General features: G+C 43.2%; 1 protein-coding gene and 1 long non-coding RNA gene across 2 annotated transcripts; one reads left to right on the top strand and one right to left on the bottom strand.

Moving 5' to 3' along the window:
- The first annotated feature begins 7,971 nt into the window (after positions 1-7,971).
- Positions 7,972-12,703, top strand: LOC100283147 (tyrosine specific protein phosphatase family protein). Its single transcript, NM_001156049.2, has 5 exons — positions 7,972-8,412; positions 8,502-8,595; positions 11,617-11,674; positions 11,840-11,883; positions 11,985-12,703. The coding sequence occupies exons 1-5, from the start codon at positions 8,132-8,134 to the stop codon at positions 12,156-12,158; spliced, it is 651 nt and encodes a 216-aa protein (NP_001149521.1). The 5' UTR covers positions 7,972-8,131; the 3' UTR covers positions 12,159-12,703.
- A 7,088-nt stretch (positions 12,704-19,791) lies between these two features.
- LOC111590115 (uncharacterized) lies at positions 19,792-20,041 on the bottom strand. Its single transcript, XR_002749200.1, has 2 exons — positions 19,958-20,041; positions 19,792-19,869 (listed from the first exon to the last, which is right to left on the bottom strand). It is a non-coding gene; the product is annotated as an uncharacterized lncRNA (long non-coding RNA).
- Between the last annotated feature and the right edge of the window lie 7,163 nt (positions 20,042-27,204).

The raw sequence follows: 27,204 nt of genomic DNA, 5'->3' as shown, positions 1-27,204 counted from the left end.
TTTGTGGGAGAGAGAGAATGCTATGCGTGAAATTGTGTGCGACGAAATATTGTGTTAGATTGACATTGGAACATTGCGTTAGATTTATATTGGCTTTGTAGAGTGTAGGGGCAGGTCTTCCTTGATTGTCTTTCTCTCGTCCATCATCATTAGGAGGATGTTCCTGTTCATCCACGTTCGCCGAGTCTACAAACTTTGTTTCTATATCCATATCCTCCCCCTTTGTATCCACAACGATCATCCATGGATGCTCCTTGTCCTACCAATGAAAATCCTACCATCGATGCTTCTCCTCCTATTACTAAAGTTCCTACCATCAACGTTCCTCCTACCACTAAAGCTTCTATCATCAACGCTCCCTCTCAACCTTTCTCTTATACATACATTCCTTCATGCCCATATTGGTATCCATATGATGCTCCTCCTTATGGATCATACGGTGCTCCTCTTCCATTTGTTGCTCCATATTATACCCTCCTACATCCACTCCCTGTTTGGTGCTCCTCCCCCATATGCTTCTTGTCCTCCATTTTATCCTCTTGTAGTCACGGTAGAGCCCCCAAGCAGCCATAGTGATACAGTTTCGAACCAATTTTCTTACTCTAGTGCTAATCAATTCCAACGACGAAGGGCTAGACAAAGATAGATGACAAAAGCCTAGTAAGTACACATATTTTTTATGAATTCGATGAAATTGTAAGATCAACAATAGTTTTTTAGTTCATAAATTTATAGGTCCACATGTGGCTACTATACTTTATGGATCCCATTGAGGCAATAACAAAAAGGGGTCATCCGTTTGGGGGCAAATAGCCAGTACATACAACTTCAACATAGAAGCTCCTCGTCACCATACCCTCCAAATAACCGAAGGATCGGTGGTCAATAAGCAACCACAAGGTTACTCTAAGGTTGGAAATAGTGTCATGGCAAGTGCTTAGCTTACTAGTTAATTTTTCACATTTTTCTACCTCTAGAGCATAAGAATTTTTAACCTTAACATGCTTTTTGTTCTCTTTAATAAGGAAGTCCTCTTGGCTATCCAAGAGTTCATCCTTATCATGAATGGCACTAATTAATTTATTCAATTTCTCTTTTTATTACATGTTAAGATTGGCAAAAGAGTAAGCAAGTTATCCTCATCATCACTAGAATTTTCCTCATCACTAGATGTTGCATACTTATTGGAGGATCTTGATTTTACCTTCTTTTTCTTACCATCCTTTGCCATGAGGCACTTGTGGCCGATGTTGGGGAAGAGAAGCCCTTTGGTGACGACGATGTTTGCGGCGTCCTCATCGGAGGAGGAGTCGGTGGAGCTCTCGTCGGAGTCCCACTCCCGGCAAATATGGGCATCGCCGCCCTTCTTCTTGTAGTACCTCTTCTTTTCTCTTCTCTTTCCCTTCTTGTCGTCGCCCCTGTCACTATCACTAGACAAAGGACATTTAGCGATAAAATGACCGGGCTTACCACATTTGTAGCAAACCTTCTTGGAGCGGGGTTTGTAATCCTTCCCCCTCCTTTGCTTGAGGATTTGGCGGAAGCTTTTGATGATGAGTGCCATTTCCTCGTTGTCGAGCTTGGAGGCGTCGATGGGATTCCTACTTGGAGTAGAATCCTCTTCTCTTCTTCCGTCGCCTTGAATGCGACGGGTTGCACCTCGGGTGTTGAGGTGGCGCCTTGCTCGATGATTTTCTTGGAGCCTTTGATCATCAATTCAAAGCTCACAAATTTTCCTATTACTTCCTCGGGAGACATTAGTTTATACCTTGGATCACCACGAGTTAATTGAATTTGTGTAGGGTTAAGAAAAACGAGTGATCTACACTATAGGAAACACCTAAATTTTCGTGGGCCAAAAACCCACGAAAATAAGCATAAATCGACGAAAATACACTATTTTCGTCGGTAGAGCCGTCGAAAATAAGTTCGACAAAAATAGGCAACTATTTACGTCGGTACCGACGATTCCCCAAAGCCGACGAAAATAGTTGGTCGGCTGACTATTTTCGTCGGCCTCGGTGGCCGACGAAAATAGGAGCCTGATTTTCGTCGGCCCCGGTGGTGGCCGACGAAAATAGCTGGCAGTATTTTCGTCGGCCTGCAATCAGGCCGACAAAAATTCATGATACCCCCCCCCAAAATAGAATTTTGTGCACCTTTCAATTGAGAGCAAAAGACACAATTCACAATATCACAATTCACATATACAGATTCACAAGAAAAATACACAATTCACAAAACACATTCACAACCTTCCATAGTACATAAATAGTCCATAGTCCATAAGTCCATACATAGTTTTCGTGGGAGTTTTGGCCATACACATCCATAGTTTCAAACATTCACAATCAATACACATTCAAACAAACTCACTACTCACTACTCACTCATGCGGGCTGTGGGAGTTTTAGCCACTGCCTCCAGAACCATGGACGAAGAAGTCTTGGATGTTGACAGCACCCTCCGATCCCTGAGCCTGTGACGCTGAACCCTGCAATTCATCAATCATTCAAATAAGGTTGTGTTTTGCTATCCCTATACCTATACATTGCTATGTTTGGTCACCATTTGCATAAAACTAAACATGGAACGTCACCTGTGATCCATGGTGATGAGGAGGTTGTGCATGCATCCACGGATACTGTTGTGCTGGCCACCCCTGAGGTGGTGGCACCCACCCCGTCGGTGGCGGTGCCATCCACGCTTGAAATGGCTGAGAGTCCGCCGGTGGCACCCATCCCGGGACTGGCTGCGATCCTTGGGGTGGTGGAGGCGTCCAAGTGCCTGGAGGTGCCTGCGTCCACCCAACACCGGTCCACTGTGGCTGCGACGTTGGAGCTTGTCCTGGCCACTGTCCCCATCCTTGTGCCTGCGAGCCATTTTTTATAATAAAAAAAGAGTTGCTATGGAATTGAAGTGTTCAGATAGTGTTACCTGGGGAGGGCGAAAAGCGGGCAAGTTCATATCAGGGCCGAGTCGAGTAGTCATTTCCTGCAAATGGATGAAACGTTAGAATCACAACATTATACTTTGAATTCAATGACACGTGATGAGATAGACGAATTACCTAAAAATAAGAAGCCATATACTGCGTCAGCTGTCCGACCTGCTCCTGCGTTGCTCGAGCCTGCTCCTGTGCTGCTCGAGCCTGGTCCTGTGCTGCCCGAGTCTCCTCCTCCAGCTGAGCCTCTCGAGTAGACTTGGAGGAGCGAGAACTCCCTGCCGAAGACGATGCCTTCCCTTGACCTATTGTCCTGTTGTACTCCACAACGCCGGTGCCAAAGGCAAACCTGCATGATACACATAGTTGAACACCTATGTACAAAAATTACTATTGTCAATAAAAAATCAACAGCACCTCCACTATAAAGTGATGTTTCTAAAACCTGCAAAGAAACAACAACACGATGGTTGCCAACACAGAATATTGCACGATAGCTACATAATGAACAATATGCTAACCATGTGATATCAATGTGTTAAACAAAATGCTACAAGTATCCTACATATAAATACCTAGCTAACTATTTATACTAACAAGTGAATAGCTATCAATCTATACATTATATCAAGTAAATTAGCTAACTAATTACTATAAACTAAGTAAAACCATTATCGTGGCAACGGTGGAGGGGGCCGCGGCGTGGGACGGCTGCTCGGAGTGGGCGCGACGTGGGGAGGCGGCTCGGCGTGGTGCGGCGCGGCGAGGGCACGCGGCACGGCGAGGGCAAGCGGCGAGGGCGCGGCTGCTCGGAGGGGGCGCGGCGTGGGGAGGCGGCTTGGCGTGGCGCGGCGCGGCGAGGGCGCGCGGCGCGGCGGCGGCTCGGCGGGCGCACGGCGAGGGCGTGCGGCGCAGCGCGGTTGAGGGCGGGTGAGAGAAGATAAGACGAGCGAGAGAGAGAAGGTGCGGTGAGGCCGGGATGGAAGATTAACGACCTCTATTTTCGTCGGCCTCAGTGAGGCCGACGAAAATAGTGGCCCGTTAAATGTTTATTTCCGTCGGCCGGTCTGAGGTCGACGAAAATAAAGGACATATTTTCGTCGGCCGGGCTGAGGCCGACGAAAATACACAAAATTTTTGTCGGTGTGGAGGCCGACGAAAATAACTTTCGTATCTTCGTCGGCCTGCCGACGAAAATATTGCCTGACCCACGAAAATAGTCCACATTTTCGTCGGTCACGATGGCCGACGAAAATAACATTGTATTTTCGTGGGCCGGCCTACGAAAATTTATGCGTTTCCTGTAGTGCTAAGAATAACCTTGATCATCTCATGGTCATCCCATTTGGTGCTCCCGAGGTTGCGCACTTGGTTCACCAAGGTCTTAAGCCGGTTGTACATCGCTTGTGGCTCCTCCCCTTGGTGAAGCATGAATCGACCGAGCTCCCCCTCGATCGTCTCCCTCTTGGTGATCTCGGTCACCTCGTCTCCTTCGTGCGCGATTTTGAGCACGTCCCAAATCTCCTTTGCACTCTTCAACCCTTGCACCTTATTGTACTCCTCTCGACTTAGAGATGCGAGGAGTATAGTAGTGGCTTGGGAGTTGAAGTGTTGGATTTATTCGACCTCCTCCGAATCATAATCCTTGTCCCCTTCCTTTGGTACCTGCGCTCCATACTCAACAATATCCCATATGCTTTTGTGGAGTGAGGTTAGGTGATACCTCATTTTATCACTCCACATAGAATAATCTTCACCATCAAACATAGGTGGTTTGCCTAATGGGACGGAAAGTAATGGAGTGTGTTTTGAAATACGAGGATAGCGAAGGGGCATCTTACTATACTTTTTGCGCTCATTGCGCTTAGAAGTGACGGATGCCGATTCTGAGCCGGAGGTGGAGGGCGACGAAGAGTCGGTCTCGTAGTAGACCACCTTCTTCATCTTTTTCTTCTTATCACCCTTCCGTTGGGACTTGATGGAGGCAGAGGATTCCTCCTTGTGCTTGTGGGCGGACTCCCTTGAGTGTGTTCTTCCCGAGCTTGCGGACTTGTCGCCGGTCCCGATCTCCCTCTTGGCGAATGCTCCCAACATCACTTCGAGCGGTTAGGCTCTAATGAAGTACCGAGCTTTGATACCAATTGAAAGTCGCCTAGAGGGGGGTGAATAGGCAAATCTGAAATTTATAAACTTAAGCACACTCTACAAGCCGAGGTTAGCGTTAGAATTAAATTCGAGTCCGAAAGAGAGGGCGAAAACAAATCACAAGCAAATAAGAACGGATGACACGGTGATTTATTTTACCGAGGTTCGGTTCTTGCAAACCTACTCCCCGTTGAGGCGGTCACAAAGACCGAGTCTCTTTCAACTCTTTCCGTCTCTCAAACGGTCACCTAGACCGAGTGAGCTTCTCTTCTCAATCAATCGGGACACAAAGTCCCCACAAGGACCACCACACAATTGGTGTCTCTTGTCTTGATTACAATTGAGTTGGAAACAAGAAAGAAGGAAGAAGAAAAGCAATCCAAGTGCAAAAGCTCAAATGAACACAAATATCTCTCTCTCTAGTCACTAATTTAGTTGGAGTGATTCCAGACTTGGGAGAGGATTTGATCTCTTTGTTTGTGTCTTGTATTGAATGCTATAGCTCTTGTATGGGGTTTGAAGGCTGAAAACTTGGATGCATTGAAGTGTGGTGGTTGGGGGTATTTATAGCCCCAACCACCAAAAGAACCGTTGGTGGAGGCTGCTGTCGTATGGCGCACCGGACAGTCCGGTGCGCCAGCCACGTCACCCGACCGTTAGGGTTCGACCGTTGGAGCTTCTGACTTCTGGGCCACCGGACAGTCCGGTGGTGCACCAGACGGGCACTATTCACTGTCTGGTGCGCCTTCTGGCGCTGCTCTGACTTCTGCGCGCGCAGGCGCGCACTGTTCACTTTTACTGTACTTTTGCAGACGACCGTTGGCACTGTGTAGCCGTTACTCCGCTGGCGCACCAGACAGTCCGGTGAATTATAGCGGAGCGGCTCCCAGAATTCCCGAAGGTGGCAAGTTCGGAGTTGGGTTCCCTGGTGCACTGAACACTGTCCGGTGTACCGGACAGTCCGGTGCGCCAGACCAGGGCACACTTCGGTTGTCTTTTGTTCTTTTTATTTGAACCCTTTCTTGGACTTTTATTGATTTGTGTTGAACATTTGGCATCTGTAGAACTCATAATTTAGAGCAACTAGTTAGTCCAATTAATTTGTGTTGGACAATTCAACCACCAAAATTCATATAGGAAAAGGTGTAAGCCTATTTCCCTTTCACAATTTATATTCAATATTAAAAACATCTGAGCATGATGTGCTACAGGTTAGACAGCTTCACCCACTGTCTCCTGCCCTTCTTCCATCAGGGCATGGGTTCAAACACCACCTCTTACACTGTTTTTAACATTTTACGCTGATTTAATCAAATGGGCCGACAGGCTAACGGGCTGGTTCGGCACAGTCAGCAGGCCGGCATGACGTGCCTGGACCAGACTTGTGGCCCACGGGGCCGACAGGCTAACGGGCTGGCTCGGCACAGTCAGACGTGCCTGGGCCAGAGTTGTGGTACACGGGCGTCTGACTTAGGGCGTGTTTGGCATGGCTCCAGAGCAAAACTCTAAGGAGGAGCTGGCTAGGGTATGCCAAACACCCTAACTCCAGAGTCATAAACTCTATGGAGTTTTTGGAGCTGCAATACAATTTTTTGGAGTACCTATTTTGCTACTCTGGAAACTCCAAAAAAGCAACCTAGACATGAAGTTTGGAGTTATTTACCCCCCATTGCCACCGATTATTAGAAACAATCTAAACTCTGGTGCAGAGCTGCTCCACCCGGAGTTTTGGAGTACAGCTGCTCTGGGGTGGAGCAGAGCCATGCCAAACACACACTTAGTTAGACCGCCGTTTGACCATCTATAGTCGTGCAACGGATTAATTTGAAATAGCTGTGAGGGGTTATTTGTAAAAAGATGACGTGGAACGACTGTTTAAACTGATACTTTAAATATAGTATAGATTATGAGACAGTGGATAACTACCGTAACGGTCGATAAGGACCATCGGCGACCTTCCAGCCGCAATATTCGAACCGTGTTGTTTTTCCGTCACAAATCACTGAAGCTGCAGCGCGAATATCTGTTCATACCGGTCCTATGTATATACTGTATATTAGTTATAGGTTATGTGGGCCTCTTTCCCGTGGACGCTTCTATCAAGGTGATATGGGGACTATTTGTGGGGGTATGATATTTCCTGTGGTCACTAATTCAGCAGGAATATAAATTCAATTCTTAGTCCATGAAACATATGTCGACCATAAAAACATTCATATAGTTCATTGCTCCATAATATTTCATAACATTACGTGCTCCATAATCAAATCACCACCCCCCTTTCACTCTCAAAATTAGGGATGGGAGTGAGTACGTGTATGGATAAATATCCACAAGTAATTATCCATCGGATACAGATATGATAGAATTTATTATCTATAGATATGAGTATGAATATAATAAAATATTCACAAATATTTTTTCGCGCGTATGGATATCTATTGTCCATACTCGTTACCCGATGAGTATCTGATATGTGCGAAATCAATACTAATTTAAAATATGTTATTTAAATTAATTTTGAAATTTTATATTATAATTTGGATGTAAGTTTATGCTTATGGCCAAGCTCGTTGGCTCGGCGAGCCGACTCATGAGCCAACTTTTCAGGCTTGTTAGACCGAGCTCAACTCGTTACATGGCCGAGCCGCAACGATCCGAGTCGAGATTGGCTTGGCTCGTTTCCACCCTAAATAGAAGCCATGTTTTTGTGCTCTATCTTTCAACACAAAAACGACTCTACTTTTTCAAGGGCTTTCGACGAGAAACCGAATATTTTACCATTAGGTAGGGCTTTATGATAAGTCCGAGCTAGAGTCGTTCAAAGAGTCGCGCCAAAAGAGCCCTTAGTTGTAATTGGATCTACTAGATGATTAAACATCAACCTGATTGCACACGATATTTTCTAGGCAAAAACCTCTCATGCTACCTTTTGTTTTTCGCCTTCTTCCCTATAAATAACGGCCAAATTGCCCACAAAGAAACCACCCACCCGCGCGCCGTGCCTCGGTTTTAGGGCCCTTCCCTCACCGCCCCGCGGCCATGAAGCTGGAGGTCATGCCCAAGCCCAAACAGCGGGTGCTGGAGGCGCAGCAGAGGGAGGAGGCCATGGAGATGAGCGGCCTGGACCTGTGGAAGCACGAGAAGCCGCCAAGGATCTGCCCCTTGCCCCCGTCGCTCCCGCCGCCGCCGCCAGCGTTCGACGAGGCGGCGCTCGTGCCGCCGCTCAACTTCGCCGTGGTCGACGACGGCATCTTCCGCTCCGGATTCCCAGGGACCGCCAACTTCCGGTTCCTCAAGTCCCTCAACCTCCGCTCCATCGTGTAAGCGTCTCTTTCGCTCTCTCCCATGCCGGCGCCGTCTCTCGAATCACTGTGCTCGTGCGGCGCTCTGAACCGTTCCAGCGCGCCAGGTACCTGTGCCCGGAGCCGTACCCGGGGACGAACACGGAGTTCCTAGAAAAGAATGGGATCAGGCTCCACCAGTTCGGAATCGAGGGGCGCAAGGTAAATCCTAAATCAATTAACAATCGGGCCACGTGTTTTCAACGAAATCTTCTGCTGCTTTGCGGTCGGTTAGCGATGGTTCATGGAGGCGTATAATTACTCTGGAGAGATTAAATTATGGTTTGCTTTAGGTAACAATCATGATGCACGGCTTGTTTGCCCCGAGCCGACGTTGTTGATCATATGTCGTGTTGTGTATCCTAATTTAAGTAGTATTTGCTGCACTTCTACTTCAAAGAAAATTGGAGTATTTGTTATTGTAACCGACTTGCGTGAAAGGGGCCATAAATCCTCTTCACGTAGGCAGGCAGTGTTATCTGGAGAATTTTCAAAATTCACGGTGAATCGGTGGTGGTCCCTTTCAGCATTGCTTTGATTAATCAAGCCAGCTGTGCTGCTGACTCTTTTCCCGATATTCTCAAGTGTTTTTTTATTTGTTGGGTTCCTATGAATTCAAGCCTACCACTAGTCCACTACCAGCGTGTACGCATCACCGCTTTTGGCTTGGAGCTCTCCATGTGTTGCCTTTATTTCTATTTCTTTTCGTTTCCTTTTGTGATTTTTTTCTTCTTATTTTTGGTTTCATGCTATGGTGATCTTTCGCTGTTTCTGCAGAATAGGCAAAGCATGCAATGACTTTGAGTTATTCAGATCAATATTTCTTTTTAGAACTCCCATCGTGTTCTACTTTTTGTATCTTGTATTCCCTCTGTTCCAAAACAGTATTCATTTTAGCTCTGTATTTTTATGTCTATATTCAACTAGATAATAATAAATATACTAATATAGACACATATAAAGGACACAAATATTATATGAATCAACTAAAATGGCAAAACAATTTTTATTTTGGAGCAGAGGGAGTACTTCCTAAATGTTTGCTAGATTTCTTTTTATGGGCAGTTTTATTGGTTCCAGAGGAAACAAGCAATTCTTGCCGTCAAAATATTTGTTTCTTTTCTCCAGTTTGTGATGTTTCTTTTGATTGTGTGTTTGTGCTGACAGCCACAGTTACACTGAACTTGGAAACTTTGTCATATTTTTGCAATCTAAAACCCGTCAGTCATTTCGTTGTTTCAGCACTTTGAGCTATTCCCTGTGTTTGGCAGCCTAATCTGTCATGGGATCACTATGTTGCCACCGCCCAGAGGTTCAAAACTGACTGTAGATATCTGAGTGCTAATGGTCGTGCCAAACAGCATACACGATTTTATTTAGAAATGTACCGATTTATTTTTGTGAGTTCGTGAGAAAAGCTGCAAGATATTCTTGTAACTTCAGCAATGACGTTTGAGGATAGTGAATGCACGACAAAAAAGTGTCGTAGAAGGTGGATTGTTGTTTACCTCTTTTGACGGTGCCTAGTACTCTATCCGTCCCAAATTAAAATTCGTTTTACTTTTTTACTAGATTCATACAATAATTAATGTATGTGTTGTATATATATGTCTAGGTTCATAATTATCTATATGAATGTGGACACAAAAATCTAGAGCTAAAACGACTATTATTTTAGGATGGAGTGAGTAATTGATACACTGACGTATTGCACAAAGGGTAGCACAATGTGCATCCATTCATATCTCTATCCAGTGTCTTGTTTTGTTGCTGATCAGATGAATGGCACTACTGGCATGGGTCTGATGCAGTCTTTTGAGAAAAATATTTTTTCGCTTAATGAATCTGGGCATGGACAATAAATTGATCTTTTTTTACTAGAAATAAAGTGTTGTAACCATGTATGGTCTTGCTGTCATGTAGAAGTGTAAATTTCTGTATAAATATACATGTACATATAAATGGAACTGTTTCTTATGTTTTTTTGTCCATAGTCTTATATCATGATATTTGAAATGTATTTTCACACTAATTCGGGGTATCCCTATGTTATGTCACTATGCAAAAATTGGATATCTAAGCATGGTAGATTTGAACAACTTTTTCTTATAAGAAAACATGATTTAAAAGGGAACATATACTTGCTGGATTTGTTTGTAAGTTGTATGCCTGTATTTATGACTACTTTGAGGTGTTATTAGTTTCTCTCTTTATTAGTGCCTCGTTGTAGAACCTGGTACCTAACTAGGTTTTTTCAAGTAGTGCTTACCTGTTTTGATGAAATATATTGGTCGAAAGTCATGTCAAATTGGTCAAATATGCATTCTTTTGTGCTTTAGATATTATTTTTCCTTTGGAAGCTGGTCAATATTGACTGTCTTGTAATCTCTGAAAAATTTATTCTTCATGATTGTTTTATCTTTCTGTTTGAAGTTCAAGTCATCCATGACATCATGCAAAACTTGACCACAAGAATAAAGCTATGTGCCTATGTCAGCTCACTGAATGGCTAGAAGTAGTCTGTCTGTCAGCCATATGGACTAGCTGATTTTTTGTTTGTTTGTTTGTTGTTCTGAAATTATGATTTGCTGGGCCAACAGTTCATAGGCTCATAGCCGCTGCTAATCCACAGTTTGTCATTATCCAAAGATGTTTTTGAGGGTCATGTACTCATGTGGTATTCCTTGGTAAAATAACTCCGACACACGAGCATCAGGATGATTTACATCATTTGAAATTTCATTTTTGTTTTATTTTTTCCTAGGAAAGTTTTTTTACGAGGAAAAGTTTGACCTCTCGTAGACATAGCAAACTTGTTTTTTTCTTTGTTAATTATTATAGGCCCAGTTGCTTGAAACCCCTGAAAGCTGGAATGTGGAACGATCTGTCAGTTTTCAAGGAAGTGGTCTTATTGTATATCCTCTGACTTGTATGGACCTTTACTGCATTTCTGTCCAGACATCTATGGATAAGAAAATTGACTGCTTTTGGCAGTGACAGGGAAGGAAACCTTCATACTGTTTTAACTGCAGTTAGGATTTACAATTGTCTTAACTTTCTTTGCGATATTTCTCGTCAAATATGGTTCTTGTTAGAGCTGACAATCTGAGTTCTTTTTTTTTCATCCAAGTCCTTATTCTCTTAATGATTGGTCTGATAACACATCAATTGCTTTTTTTTCAGGAACCATTTGTCAACATACCCGACGACAAAATAAGGGAGGCGCTCAAAGTTGTCTTAGGTACTGCACCTTTCTATTTTTTTAAAGATGAAGAAAGTATCACTTTTTTGCTTCGTACAAATAGGGACGCACACATCCATCTACATCTTTCTATAGACTGAATATACTGCAGACTTGCATCATGGAAAATGCAATCTCACTTCTATCTTTTATTCTCTTTCGCAGACCCAAGAAACCAACCTCTGCTTATCCATTGCAAGAGAGGCAAGGTAAGACCAGCTTTCAGTTTTCCAGTTTGTGGCTGCTATCCCAAGAAACAACTGTGATTCTCTGATTCTGAACTAACTGTTCAATATCTGCATATCTGCAGCACCGAACTGGCTGTGTGGTCGGATGCTTGAGGAAGCTGCAGGAATGGTGCTTGTCTTCAGTCTTGGACGAGTACCATCGCTTTGCCGCTGCGAAAGCGAGGATCACTGACCAGAGGTTCATGGAGCTGTTCGACGTTTCAAGCTTGAAGCACCTGACACCCTCACACTGTTAACCAAGGCGTGTGATCGATTGGTCCCCCAACTCTAGTACATCTCAAAGCCTATCTTCCGTCAGCTACTGAACCGATTCAGTTGTGAATAATTTTGGAATCCGCTAGAGTCCGTGAGGTAGTGATGAAACCATTGCAAAACGTTTGTGCTTGAATGGTTTATTTTCCTCCTGCATAGCGCACTGCAGAGCCTGAGAACCAGATTGCTGTAGTCGATTTGCGAGGGGTTCTCTTTTTTTTTTGGGGTACCTTTCGCGAGGAACTCGCCATTGTTTTTGGGTACTGAAGCATGTACTCGAGCAGCTTTGCTAAGGAGAAATGAACTATTCTCAAAGTGCAAAAAGGCTTGTCTCTTCTTGCATGAGTGTAGTTAGGGATCCTGCATATTAAGAAGAGGCCTAAACAGCATGTTAATTGCCTAGATAGGCTTCAGTTATCCCAAAACATTGGAGAATATTAATTGCATGTCTCGGATTGAAGTTCATAAACTGAAAATGACGTAAAATTTCCGTATATTACTAATTGGATGTTCCAACGCCGCTTCTATGTCTATATTATCTGTGCCAATGTAAAACAAAATATAAACTAGCTTCTAAAATTCACATCTTACCCACTTATTCTGCTCAGCAGATCGTATAAATAGTCGTGTATAACACTTTTGTATTGTACACTATAATGTCCAGACATAACGTAAAGTAGCGCTTTAAATTTGTACGAAAAATTTCCACCCATATTATTATACTAGGTGTGTGCACGTGCGTTGCAACGGGAGTACGCTAGGATGATCATCGATACATATCTGATCGGATTTTATATTTTCTTGGAGGTCTGAAGAAAGTTTGCTCGGAAGCCAAACATGTTAAGACCTGAGCATGAGTTACCCTTGTGCCCCATCAGCACACTGTTCCGCGCTTGTATGAGTCTTGCTAATTTACATGTCTCGTGCATAGTCTCTATAATATACAGAATATGTGTGACAAACATTATTAATATCACATAACCTATTTTAAAGAGTCAATATAGAATTTTTAATAATAGGCAAATATGTCGACAACCGTACATTAATCTAATCCTTTTTAATGGCCAACAATCGAATAGACATATCAAAACATTTTAGAGTCATATCTAGATTTACCCTTAATACGTTTTGCAGGTTTTTGACAGATATTTCTATCTTAAAAGGGTTGAAACTTTGCACTCATGTCATCGTGTAATGCAGCATGACAAAAGTCTATATCAAAACTCTACGTAGTTGGTACCTATAAAATAGATTAAATAATAAGCACTTACTCTAATGTCGTATCATCTTGAATTGTCATGATGTAATCATATAGAACATCTATTAAATCGGCTTTGGTCACTGGCATTTCCTTTGTGGAAAGGCCACTCAGTAAAAATTCATTAGAGCACTCATCGATCAATATTTTTATAGGAGTTCTTTTATCCCAATCATGAACAAACCACCTTTCTAAGTCTACTTGAGTGATGGGGCCATCATCATCTTCCATCAATACTTCGCTATCTTAAGATACACAAAGTAGTTTCCTCTTCTTAGGATTTGTGGGACTATCTAATATTTGAACATCAGAGGAGCTTCCAGCATCGACTTCTTTGTCATACTTGTATAACGGACACCCCTTTCTCTTGTTTATATCTGAAAATAGTAATGTAGCAACCAATTTTTTCCTAAAGTGTAACATGTCATCCTGCAAATAAGAAACAATTTATTTAGCAATTATATGTATCATTGAAATAATACAGTAATATGTGTATTATTAAATCTCATGCTTTGAAATTGCTTCTCTCTCTACCTCAGAGAAAACACCTTGAAATTGCTAAGTGGGTACTTTTGGGTTTTGGCAACCAAATCGGTCCCAGCATCAAGATTAGTTCGGCCCATGATAGGAACGGGCCCATAATACAATCTTCGTCGAACGCCCGACGCTTTTTGTGTGCTGATGACCTGAATCAGGGAAGCGACAACACATGCCTTTTCCAGCTGCAGGGCCTCTGTTTTCTCTTCGTTCAGCTTGATTGCCTTCCCGACAGGGCCAGGACCTGAACAACGCTTTGATACAGTCCGCCCTAGCATCAGACATCCTTCTTCTGGTCGAGCAATACGGCACATGTTGAATGCGTCTGGAGTGGAGAGTCGATCAAGCTCGCTGAACAAGTTTGGTGTGAAAAATGTGCGCAAATTGATTCATTGTTGTTCTGGCACACGCCTGTCCAGTTCAAACGTGGATCCTTGTTGCCAAAACAGATTCAGATGACCAGACACACACCTTGCTTGTATCGGACAATCTTGTAAGTTCCATCTGAATAGACAACGCGAATTTTACCCCAAAAAAGAAAAAAGAAAGAAAAGACGCTAGAAGGACGTGTACTACTCCACTCCTTAACAATCGGTACATGGGAGTAATTGGTAAATGTAAGTATTCTTTATGGATTAGGCTTTTATCTAGATACGGCAAAAGAATGTGTTAAGGCCTGCTCTGCTATATATAGTCAGTCATCCAGAAAAACCAGGCACATCGGGTGTCTGCGTAACCCATCTATTCTGCTGCGTTTCAGCCTCCTCCTTGCCTCGTTCGTCGAACAAACAACTGGCGAAAAAAAACGTCTGTCCATCCGTGCGTGTTAGCTGCAGTCTGCAGCTCCCACTTGCCAGCTTGTCTCAAGGTGTTTGCGCTCTACAACTGGCCAGACATGGCTCTTGTCGGATCATACGTCGACAGCAGCCTTCTCTGTCCAGAGAAGAGCAGAGCAGAGCATATCAGAGTGAACGAAAATGAAGCATCAGGTTCAGCCAGAGAACAGAGAGCCGTCAGAAGAGCGCTCCGTGTCTTACCACACGCTCGAACTGGGGCACCGACAGGTGGTTCTCGAGGTTCCGCAGCACCAGCAGGACCTGCAGGAGTCAGGAGACGGTTTCGGTCCAGCTCAACGACAAGAGAGGAACTGAGGAAGGCTCGTGAAACGCGAGACAGACGCGAGGAAGGAGGGGTCAGAGGCTCAACAGCGCTGAGCTGCTGCTACTCACTGTCTTGGCTGTGATGTCGTCCATCTCCTTCAGCTTCTGCAGGTGGGCTTCCGCCGGGACCGGCGCGTCCGCGTCGAACATGTCGCCGACGAACCTGTACACCTGCGCAAACGGCACGTCCTCTGCCGAAGGAGGGGGCACCAGCTCATGGTTTATTTTCTGAAGCGGCCGTGCTGTTCCACTTTCACCGGTCGCGTTGGGTTCGCGGAGGAAGGTTTTGGTGGTCGGAAGGTGTTTGTGTACGTACCGGGTGACAACGGGAGCTCGATCTGCTGTTGGTCCTGCACGGCGCCCATCGCTGGCGCTTCACTTGCGCTGCCGGTGACGCCGCCGCCGCCAGCCCAGTCTATGCTGGTGTCGCTCAAGCTCGGCGCCCCGATGAACCGGCTGCCACCTGAACCAGCACGAACCAGCTCAGTCATTTTCTCCACCAAGGTTTTGGCTGCGGGAATCGAGATCCGTCGCCAGGCAAAATTACCGGCGGCGAATAATGGCGGTGCGCTCTGCCTCTGCGCGTCGGCGTTCACCCGTGCCGCCGCCGCTGCCCCTGGAACCGAAGCGCCTGCTGCCCACTCCAAGTGAAGGTACTTGACGCCGCCGCGTTTGGGCGGCGGGTGTTGCGCGGCGGAGGTTTCGCGGCGGCCGTTGTGGGATTCGCTGGCGCGGTCGTGCGGCGGTTTCGCGACGGCGTTTGGGAGCGCGTGGGCGCGCGGCGGACGGCGGGCCGTGCGGGGCGTGGGGCCGTTGCGTGCGGGGCGTGCGCGTGCGGGTAGGAGCGGGGGCAGTCTACACTGCCCTCTTAATAGTTAGTAGAGATAATTTAAGTAACTTTTTAATTTGCAACTAAATTACTGCTCATGCCATTACTAAAAGTAAATTAAAATATTGCCTCAGATCTACATCTAAATCATCAACATTTACTAATGTGAAAAAGTTAAAATCTCATATATTATGCCCATATGGATTTCGAGATCGCTAGATTTTGTAACTATTTAAAGTAAACATAGTTGGATAGATGCATGAACACGTGATAAATATATATTTTATTTTATAGCAACCATGAAAAATGTTCATTGATGATTCACATAATATTAAGATGTTAGGTTTTTAATATTTTGGACAAAGTCCAAATTACTCCCTCATCTATGGATGATATCCATATGATCACTTAAAGTCTTTTTTTGTCTCTCCACCTATTTGAATTGGTTAAATTTACTCACTAACAAAATCTTTTTCATTTATTTATGTACAAATTGAGTTTTCAGTTTAATTTTTGTTGATTTTGGGGGTAAGGATATAATTTAGCCTAGAAAAATATATTACAATTATGTTAGAGATAAATAAAAGTAACTTTAATGGTATTAAACTAAATATAAAATAATGATAAAAATTCTTAATATAATCTTTAACATAAATTATGGTGTCCTCAGTCAACTCAACAAATATGGACTTGAAATTCAAATTGTACGTGGAGAAAAAATAGAATAATTTTTCATCATTATTTCATATATAGTTTCAAATATTAAAGTTATTATCTTATCTGGTTTCTGACCTATAATAATAATTATGAAAAATATAATATATTTTTATGCTAAGTTATATCATTAGCTATTAGCCAACAAAATTTGAACGGAAAGCTTATTTTTTTAATAAAAAAATTGAAAACAAGATTTGTTAAGTGGTAGATCGAATCAACTTAAATAGGTGGAGATATAAAATGAACTAAAAAATATAGCGGGTTATATAGACATGGTATATATGTGAAGTGAGTAATTTGGACTTTTTACTTATATATATTTTTAGAATAGGTACATATATATATATATATATATATATATATATATATATATATATATATATATATATATATATATATATATATATATATATATATATATATATATATATATATATATAGGGTTTTAGGGTTTTTAGGTTAGTGCCCGTGCGTTGCAACGGTAACATATAATATCATGATAACTTATATATAAATATGTTATATTGTTATGATAAAAGTTTTTGTAATCCATTGGTGATCCTGGCTATACATATAAAATTTGTTATGAGAAAAGTATAATTGCTATCCTCGACATCTCCAGTTTGCTGCACACTCAATGTTCACTTGGTTTCACTTAATTGGACTTCACTGGTGTTGGTTCTCCAACTATCTCGTGCGGGTGGAGAAAGAATTCTTCTGCTGGAGTTGTATTTGGAAGCACTGTTGCAAAACTTAAGCATATTTGGAGAGAATCTAGTGTTGAACAGTGCATAACTGAACTTCTGTATGGAGGCTACATGTACTGACAGAGGGGGTCTATTGGTATATATACTGCAAGACTGACGCTGGAATGCTAATTTGTTTCATGTATCATTTGTTCCCTTACATCCGATGTAAATATATGTTGATGATGAGGCAAAGTTGACCCTCCATGGTCTTGTACAGGTAATACAATAATACTCTGCATTTGAGTCGTGCACATTTTTTTATTTGTTTTCTCTAAATAATTGGAATCGTATATTTTTGCAGCACTATATAAAACTTAGCGAGGTAGAGAGAACTGGAAACTGAATGATCTCTTGGACGCTCTTGATTTCAACCAAGTTGTGATATTCGTGAAGAGTGTTAGCAGAGCTGTCGAACTGAATAAGTTACTTTGTGAATGCAACTTCCCATCAATCTGCATTCATTCTGGAATGACCCAGGAAGAAAGGTAAATTTGCTCAGAAATATCAGCCTATGCCCTTGAATATATCAGCTTATAAATAAGGCATGACTCTAAATTACCATGCTCTGAATACATATTGGACGACATATCTAAAACTACCTACATTATTCTATCATTCCTTTTTAGGTGTATTTGCTGGTTAATATTAATTGAGTTTGTAGAAATAGTATAAATATAACTAAATGTGTTTGATATTAGAGAAATAGTAGCCTATAACATGATAACATTTTAGGTTTAACTGGGAGAGGTGTGCGATCGTCTCATTCTTGTTCTGCAGGCTCCTACAGACCTTGGAGTCCTGAAGGCAGCTCCTAATCCTGTCCCAGTTCCTGGTACCCCTGTGGGTGACGATAAAGGCGAAGATAGTGAAGTAGAAGAGGACAATGACGAGAGCGAGCATGGCGAGGAGGTAGGCCTGAAATAATCAAATAACTATCGTAGGTAGTCAACATTTACAGACTGCATGAAGTACTTTAGAGGCTGATACAGAGTTTTTTGGGACAAACTTATTAAGAAAAAAAATTACAAAATGGACTTGCTTCAGGTAGAAACCTATTGAGTTGAGATATGACTCCGACCACCCATGAATTCCAATTATCTTGCTGGTACTCAGTTGAATAATGGAAGAGCTATAGAGAAGGAAATGCACATATCATGCTATTGACTCTAGGGGAAGAAAGAAAACATAAATGTGTAGTTTTTCCTAAAAAAGGCTGATGCGAGGATTGTCGAGATAGAGAGCAACTCGACCTCTGAGTCGTCGACCTCCGCCACCAAAGAGTACAAAATGGTTTGGTGCATAAACTAAACTGTGATTGTGTAACTATTGCACATGGTTTGTTGAGATCACGCACGCTGCATAATTAACCATTTCTAACCCATTTTGCTTCACCAAGCGGTTCTACTGAACACTCCAACATCTAGATTTGAATGCTCGTTTCCAATTCTGGAGCAGCCACATGACATTTGTTTGCACAGAAAACCAAGAGCTGATGTGGGGCACGGGAGGAAAGAACACGGACTCACCGAGGCGCCAGGGAACGCGATCATGATCTCTGAGACTGCATCGGTTGCCTTGAGGGGCTGGCATCGGTTGCCTTGAGGGGCCACGGTGGGTGTGGGCGAGATCCGCTTCCGTCGTCCCTCCCGCTTGGACCCAGGCGTCGTCCCTCCCGCTCAAAGCCACGCCGCACCCTCCTGCGCTGCCAAACCCTCCACAGCCCCATCGCCGCCCGCTCCTAGATCCGGGCTCCTCGCTCTTGGCGCCCATCGCGCCACCGTCTGCCGCAGGTCAGGAAGACGCCCGGCGAGTGGATTGCCCACTTGAGCTGCGAGGCGAGGTAGGCCCCAATGGTTTTCGTCATCGTGGCGGTGGTCGTGGATGGGGGAGGCGAGTACGCTGGCAGAACTGCGGTAGGTGTGGCTGCGAGATGCTGGGATGGGGCGGGCTGTGAGATGCGGGGATGGGGGGAGGGCGAGGGCGTGGATCCCGCGACGCCATGGATGGGGCGCGGCTGCGAGATACGGGGATGGGGTGTGGCTGCGAGATGCTGGGATGGGGCGGGCTGCGAAATGCGGGGATCGGGGGGGAGGGTGAGGGCAGAGGCATGGATCCCGCGGCACCATGGATGACCCTGCTGGTGACGGCTGCGAGAGATGTGGGGACGCGGCGAGCACGACTGCGAGACGCGGGGACGGGGCGGGGGGAGCCACGGTGAAGCTGGTGGACGCTCTCCTTAGCCTCTTAAGGATTAGTAGAGATAACAAGATGGGGAGAGGGATGTAGAGATAGACTGAAAAATAACATCGTTATAAAAATAACATCGTAATAAGAAGCAGCATTTAGGATGGAAAACATTTCCATACAGACCTGGGCCACAAGAGTCTCATCAGTTGGGAGTCTAAGATCATCCTTAGTGTTGCCATCTGAAGTAAGAAGGCTCACCTGAAACAAATTAAATTAAATTAAATTATAAGACTGAATAACATTTAATCTAAAGAAGATTACAGTTTTACTGTTTAGAGAAACATACAAATCCATCCTCAGAAATATCAATCAGCTGATACTCAGTACGATTCACATGCGGAATTGTTGGGACCATGCTTCGTCGCTGAAGGTCCTGTAGAAAGAAACAGCTTCGACTGAAGCTGCTCATACGTGACGCCGAAGGCACCATTCATGAAGCTTCGGTATTGCAACATATCCGAAGATGAAGGGGCGAACCGACTTAAAGATAGAATGACTTTTTAGCCCATAAAGGTCTGAGTCAATGTTGTAAACTTTTATGAGGGGCATGATTGTAATTCCTCATAGGCTGTGTCCTGTGCCTATAAATAGTGAACAATATTCCTTTACTGTTCATGCATCCCTGTAATTGCAATCACATCACTCGGAAATTATTCTTTGCCAAGGCAGAGGTATAAATGTATTTAATATTTGAATACATCAAGTTTATATAATATAAAAATAATGTCGTTTACTTATAATTTACTTGTCTTTAATGTTTCATGTTTCGCATTGTTTTATATAATCTTTGAGAGTTCAATTACGAAGACTCAACCTTCGTAATTGTATCGTTTCTAACCTTCGTCCGAAGTTCATTAAATCCTTGAGGAAATAATGATTCGGCGGGCGAAGGGCTTTAATATTTAATATTTTATGTTACCTTGTTCTTAATTCTTAGCATTTGAGAACAAGTCCCCAACATTGGCGCCCACCTCCGGTGAACTCACTTCCACTTTTCTGAGCTGATGGCTTCGTTCAACATTCAAGCTGGAACTGCTTCGGCTTCGAAGCTGGTACTCCCGATAACAGGCGGTTCATGTTCAGAGCCAGTCAACAAGAAGCAGAAGAAGGAGGCACAGAGAAGGGTACAGCATGTCGGGGTGCAAGGACCCTTCATCAAGTCAAGATGGTCTCACATTCCTATTACCTTCTCCCAAGAGTATCTTCAACTCAAGGATTACCCACACAACGATGCTATGGTTATCTCTTGTGTTATCAAAGGATTTCTGGTCCACAATGTTTTGGTTGATACAGGCAGTGCAGCTGATATCATATTTGCTAAAGCCTTCAGACAGATGCAAGAGCCCGAAGATAAAATTCTTGATGCCACACATCCCCTTTGCGGCTTCGGAGGAAGGCAGATTGTAGCACTCGACAAAATCTCAATGTCAGTGGCCTTCGGATTTATCAACAACACAAGGACTGAACAAGTTATGTTTGATATTGTTGACATGGAATACCCTTACAATGCAATCATTGGTCGTGGTACTCTTAATGGCTTCGAAGCAATTCTGCATCCAGCTTATCTTTGCATGAAGATACCTTCGGACCAAGGGCCCATTGCTATTCATGGAAGTCAAGAAGCTGCCAGAAGGGCCGAAGGAAATTGGACAGACTCAAAAGCAATCCATAATATAGATGGAACTGAAGCTTGTGAGCAATACAAGTTCAGAAGGGAAAAAGCTGCTTCGGCTGACCAGCCAAAACCCATGCTCTTATGTGAGGATATAGCAGAGCAGAAGGTGCTATTGGGATCTCAATTGTCCGAAGAGCAGGAGAAAACCTTGATAAGGTTTTTGTTCAACAATAAAGATGTTTTTGCTTGGTCAGCTAATGATCTTTGTGGAGTTAACAGGGATGTTATTGAGCACTCACTCAATGTTGATCCATCATTCAGACCTAGGAAGCAGAGACTTCGGAAGATGTCTGATGACAAGGCCGAAGGTGCTCGGAATGAAGTGAAAAGACTCCTCAGTGCCGGAGTTATTAGAGAGGTAAAATACCCAGAATGGTTGGCTAACACTGTTATGGTGAAGAAGGTCAATGGTAAATGGAGAATGTGTATCGATTTTACTGACCTCAATAAAGCCTGTCCGAAGGACGAATTTCCATTGCCAAGGATAGATTCCTTAGTTGATGCAGCAGCTTCATTAGAGCTTATGAGTTTGCTGGATTGCTATTCAGGCTATCACCAAATATGGATGAAGAAGGAGGATGAACCGAAAACCAGCTTCATAACCCCTAGTGGGACATATTGTTACCTTCGGATGCCTGAGGGGCTTAAGAATGCCGGAGGAAGTTTCAGCAGAATGACAGCGAAGGTCCTTCATTCTCAGATAGGCAGTAATGTGCTAACTTATGTTGATGATATCATTGTAAAAAGCACGAAGCAAGATAACCACATTGCTGATTTGCAGGAGACCTTCGCTAATTTTAGACAGGCTGGTCTAAAGTTGAATCCAGAAAAATGTGTCTTCGGAGTAAAGAAGGGGAAATTTCTCGGTTGCCTAGTCTCAACAAAGGGAATCGAGGCTAATCCAAGAAAAATCGAAGCTATACTTCGAATGGAACCACCAAGTACAAAAAAGGGGGCTCAAAGATTGACAGGAAGGCTGGCGTCCCTCAACAGATTCATATCTAGATCAGCAGAGAGAAACTTACCATTCTTCGAAGTGCTGAAGTCAGCCGAAGTCTTTCAATGGGGACCAATCCAGCAGAAGGCCTTCGAAGAACTGAAGCAGTATTTGATAGATCTAACAACATTAACTCCACCTACGCCAGGGGCTCCTTTGTTATTATATGTGACAGCTTCGCACTCAGCGGTAAGTGCAACACTTGTTCAGGAGAAGCTTGAAGGCCAAGTTAAGAGGTAGGCCCCAATATATTTTGTATCCGAGGTTCTTAGTTTATCAAAGAAAAATTATACAGAATTGGAGAAGGTACTGTATGCTGACTTGATGGCCTCCAGGAAGCTTCGACACTATTTTCAAGCTTACAACATAATTGTTCCTTCTTCACAACCTCTGAAGGATATTATGAGAAACCGAGAAGCTACTGGAAGGATTGGAAAATGGGCTGTATAGCTCAATGAATTTTGTATTGATTATGTTCATAGATCTTCAATTCAGTCCCAGGCGTTAGCAGACTTCATTGCTGACTAGACGCCAGGGGCTCAGGAGCAAGAAACAAATAAAGATGCTGAAGCATGGACAGTGTTTTGCAATGGGTCTTGGGGAACCTTCGGAGCAGGAGCGGCTGCTGTGTTGGTTTCACCTTCCAAAGTTAAAACTTGTTATGCGGCAAGACTTGATTATAGTTGCACAAATAACATTGCTGAGTATGAAGCTCTGCTTTTGGGTCTTCGGAAATTAAAGGCAATGGGAATCAGAAGGGCCATACTTAAAATTGATTCTCAAGTTATCTCTAGTCATATTGACAAGAGCTACAAAGCAAGAGACCCGAAGCTTGAAAAGTATCTAGATACAGTCCGAAGGATTGAGGCTTCCTTCGAAGGTTTTTCTGTCAAAAATATTCCTCGTGGAGAAAATGAATACGCTGATTTATTGGCTAAGTCAGCAGCCCAGGGGTTGCCTATACCTTCGGAAGTATTTTTTGAAACAATAAAAGCACCTTCGGTCGAGCTTCTTGAAAGAGCAATCCTTAACATATCCCCTGTTTATAGTGAAGATTGGAGAACTGAGATCATCTCTTTTCTTCAGGGTAATTTTCTTTCAGACGATGAAGCTTATAACAGGAGAATAGAAGCAAGAGCTCGACCATATGTCATAATAGAAGGGGAGTTATACAAGCGTGGGGTCTGTTCCCCATTGCTCAAGTGTTTATCCAGGTCCGAAGGTATAGAATTAATGAAGGACATACATGCAGATCTGTGTGGATCTCACATTGGATCTAGGCCCTTGCTTGGGAAGGTTTTTCGCTAAGGATTTTATTGGCCAAAGGCAGCTTCGGATGCAGCGGATTTAGTACAAAAGTGCGAAGGTTGTCAGAAATGTGCAAGAGATCAAAAACAACCTTCGTCTTTAACTCAATTAATACAACCCACTTGGCCGTTGCAAAGGTGGGGTCTTGATTTGCTAGGTCCATTACCACCAGCATAGGGGAACTTAAGATATGTGGTGGTGGCAGTGGAATATTTTTCCAAATGGATTGAGGCAAAGCCCTTAGCCACAATAACTTCATTTACTATTCAAAAGTTTTTCTGGCAAAACATTGTTTGTCGCTTCGGAGTGCCGAAGGCTATTACTGTGGACAATGGGACACAGTTTGATTCTGAAGCCTTTAGAGAATTTTGTGATCAAATCGGCACGAAGATCCATTTTGCATCAGTCCGACACCTAGAGTCAAATGGACTTGTCGAAAGAGCCAATGGGATCATAATGACAGGAATAATGAAGTCAATCTTCAATCAGCCTAGGGGAAAGTGGCCAGACGAGTTAATCAAAGTGGTGTGGAGTCACAACACAACCATGTCAAGATCAACAGGCTTTACACCCTTCAAACTATTGTTCGGTGACGAAGCAATAACCCCAGAAGAGGCCAAAACAGGATCAATAAGGACAGTAGCTTCGGCAGAAGGCGAAAATGAAGCTGATTGCTCTGTAGAAAAAGATGCTATTGAAGGGATCAGACTTCAAGCCGTGGAAAACATCAATAAATATCAAGTTGAAACAATAAAATGGCGTGACAGAAAGGTTAAGCTGAAGAACATTGAACCGGGACACTTGGTACTTCGAAGAGTAGCCAATCCTGAGACAATAGGCAAACTACAGTTGAAGTGGGAAGGCCCCTTTTTAGTAGTATCTTCGTCAAGACCCGGTTCCTACAGATTGAAGGATATGGACGGCAACGACATTCCTAGATCGTGGAATGCGGATGAGCTTCGGTGATATTATGTTTAGTTTGATGTAATTTTTTATATTCTTTTTTGTGGCACCCTTTTCCTTTCCAAAGGGGGAGAAAGGTTTTTAATGGGGCCACAACATGTAATTTTTTCTTTATTTCAATTCTATGAGAATGATATCCCCCAGAAATGTAAATGTAAACGCAAAGGTAAAAAGAAAAGGAAGCAGGGAGAAGCTCAAAAGTCGTTCCTAAGGGAATGCAGAGCCTACAGCGAAAAATAAACGTTGATTCCGCTGAAAGAAAAAGGCGAAGAAGCTCCTAAGGGAGGCTTACAGCGAAAAATAAACGCTGATTCCGCTGAAAGTAAAAGGCGAAGAAGCTCCCAAGGGAGGCTTACAGCGAAAAGTCAACGCTGATACACCGAAAAGTAAACGGTGAAGCCGAAAAGTAAACGGCAAAAAGATTTGTATCATTCTTGAGGGGATGAAGGGCTATGCTTATGGTTTTTGAACATGTGTCCCAATATTCATTTGCACAATACATTTCATCATGTCATTTGCATTCATAAACATTCATTTAGACATATATAGAATCTTCATCATACTACACAAAAGAAGACAGGTGCTTCAGAAATGAGGAAAAGCTTCGAAGGAAAAATATTTTATGCTTCGTTGTGTACGAAAAAAAGGGAAGGTGTTTTTCGCCTTCGGCTCAAAAGACAAGTTTCGTCCACAGCAAAGCAGACTGTATGCGGATAAGGGAGATAGAATATATTACAAGGTATGTACAAATTTACATAAGTTGTTTCATAGCCATATTACAAGAGTTTTTCCAGAATTTTTGCAGGAAAGCATATTGTAAACAACTTTAAGCTTCAGCTTAGGCTTCGTCTTCAGCTTCGTTAAACTTCAGCTTCATCATTCTTCAACTTCGTCATCCTATGTATACCAAACAGCAGAGTAAGAAAGGTGCAAATTTCAAAGGAGAAGGTAAAAGTAACAAACATAAGTTTCTTACCGGCTTAAGATGGCTTCGAGCTTGGTCGCCTGCCATTTTTCGCCCGCCACTTACCCAGATCTGGGTCATGAATCTATTTCCAATACTTCGGGCTAGGCTTGGGATATCTATCAAATCTGAAGCTGACAAGCTGAAGTTTGGTCTGTTCACAATGATTCCATGCGTGCAGCCAGCCTTCAAAAAAGCAGTAGCTGTGCCCCGCGAAGCTACCAGGGCGCAGAAGTCGGCGTGCCCACCAATAACTTCGTCAAGGGCATCAACTTCGCCTTCAATATATTCTAATGTTCTCGGCAGATTTTCAGCTGAAGGGGTAAATTTCGCAGAGCTAGCTCCAACAGAGTGAAATACATCCTTCAGCCGCTGCACGCATCGGCTGCCGAAGCTTAAGCATTTCTCCTAAAGTTCCTTAAAGGATTTCTGTAAATTTGAGTATTTATCCACTTCAGTCTTCAGGCTTGCTTCAAGATATTTCTTCTCTTGCTCGAATTTTTCTGACTGTCGGAGCAATTCATCCTTTAATTTGTTATTCTCACTTTGGACTTCAGCCAAAGAACCCTCAATGGCCTGAATAACAAAATCTTTCTTTTCTAATGCACCTTCGTGCTCTTTGACCATGATTTCAAGGTCTTGGATTGTGAAGTCTTTCTTTTTTAGATTAGCTTCGTAATTTTCAACTTTCTCAGCCAAATCTTGAATCATGGATTTGTTTTTCTCTTCTTCCAGATCTTGTTGCATTTTTAGGACCTTGCTTAATAATATGCTCTGTCGAAACGATCTTCGTTAAAACACGACCTAAAAGATAATAATAATAGTAATAAAATAACAAAAATATTTGATATCTTGAAGTTAGCAAAAAGCAAGCTTCCGACGATATGGTGTCGTTGATAACGACACAGGTCTGCTTCTAGCTTCGGCAAGCCAATGTTTTTGCAGAGAGTTCTAACAATTTTGGCTTCGCTGCGGTTTCGAAGGCACCTCAGTTTTCCTTCATTAACACCGCCGAACAGTGTAGCCCCTGGCTTATATCCGCAGGCTATAGCACATTTTTTAAGTTCTGCTTTTTCAGCGTCTGTCAGTCCTTGCCCAAGTAAATCTTGAAATTCAAAATCTTCTTCCTCCAAAATGTCCTTAGCTTGTTCTTTCCCCTTTTCAGTAGCTGTGCTTGCCGCAGCCACAACAAATTCCTTCTCAGTCATTTTTAGGAGTATGTTATCAATAACTTCAAGTGTCTCTTCTAGGTTTGAATCTTCCGTGGCCCCGATTTCAGCCTCAGTAGCTTCGGCTGCGCCAGTATCAGCTTCGAAAATTTCCGCTCTGGTGGCTTCGGCTGCGGTGCCTTTAGCTTCGGCAGTTTCGGCAGTTTGATCAATGGCAATTTTTGATGCCGGTGTTGGAGACGGTGTCCCATGAATTACATCTGCTATTTGAATAATCCTTCGATTTTTCGGTAGTGTAGGACCTTCATCTGCCGAAGCTGCCTGACCCTTCTGAAAAAACTTTGTCAGTTCCAGCGCCAGCGGACTTAGCCTGATAGGCAAGGGTTCAGTCATTACCTTCATAATCTCTTCTACTTCAACAGCATAAGGAGTAGCAGGAGTATCTTCTTCTCGAACC

This window comes from Zea mays, chromosome 9 (assembly GCF_902167145.1).
Source record: "Zea mays cultivar B73 chromosome 9, Zm-B73-REFERENCE-NAM-5.0, whole genome shotgun sequence".
Classification (NCBI taxonomy): Eukaryota; Viridiplantae; Streptophyta; class Magnoliopsida; order Poales; family Poaceae; genus Zea; species Zea mays.
Note: the sequence above shows the minus strand (reverse complement) of the source record. Positions and strands in the feature narration are given on the sequence as shown.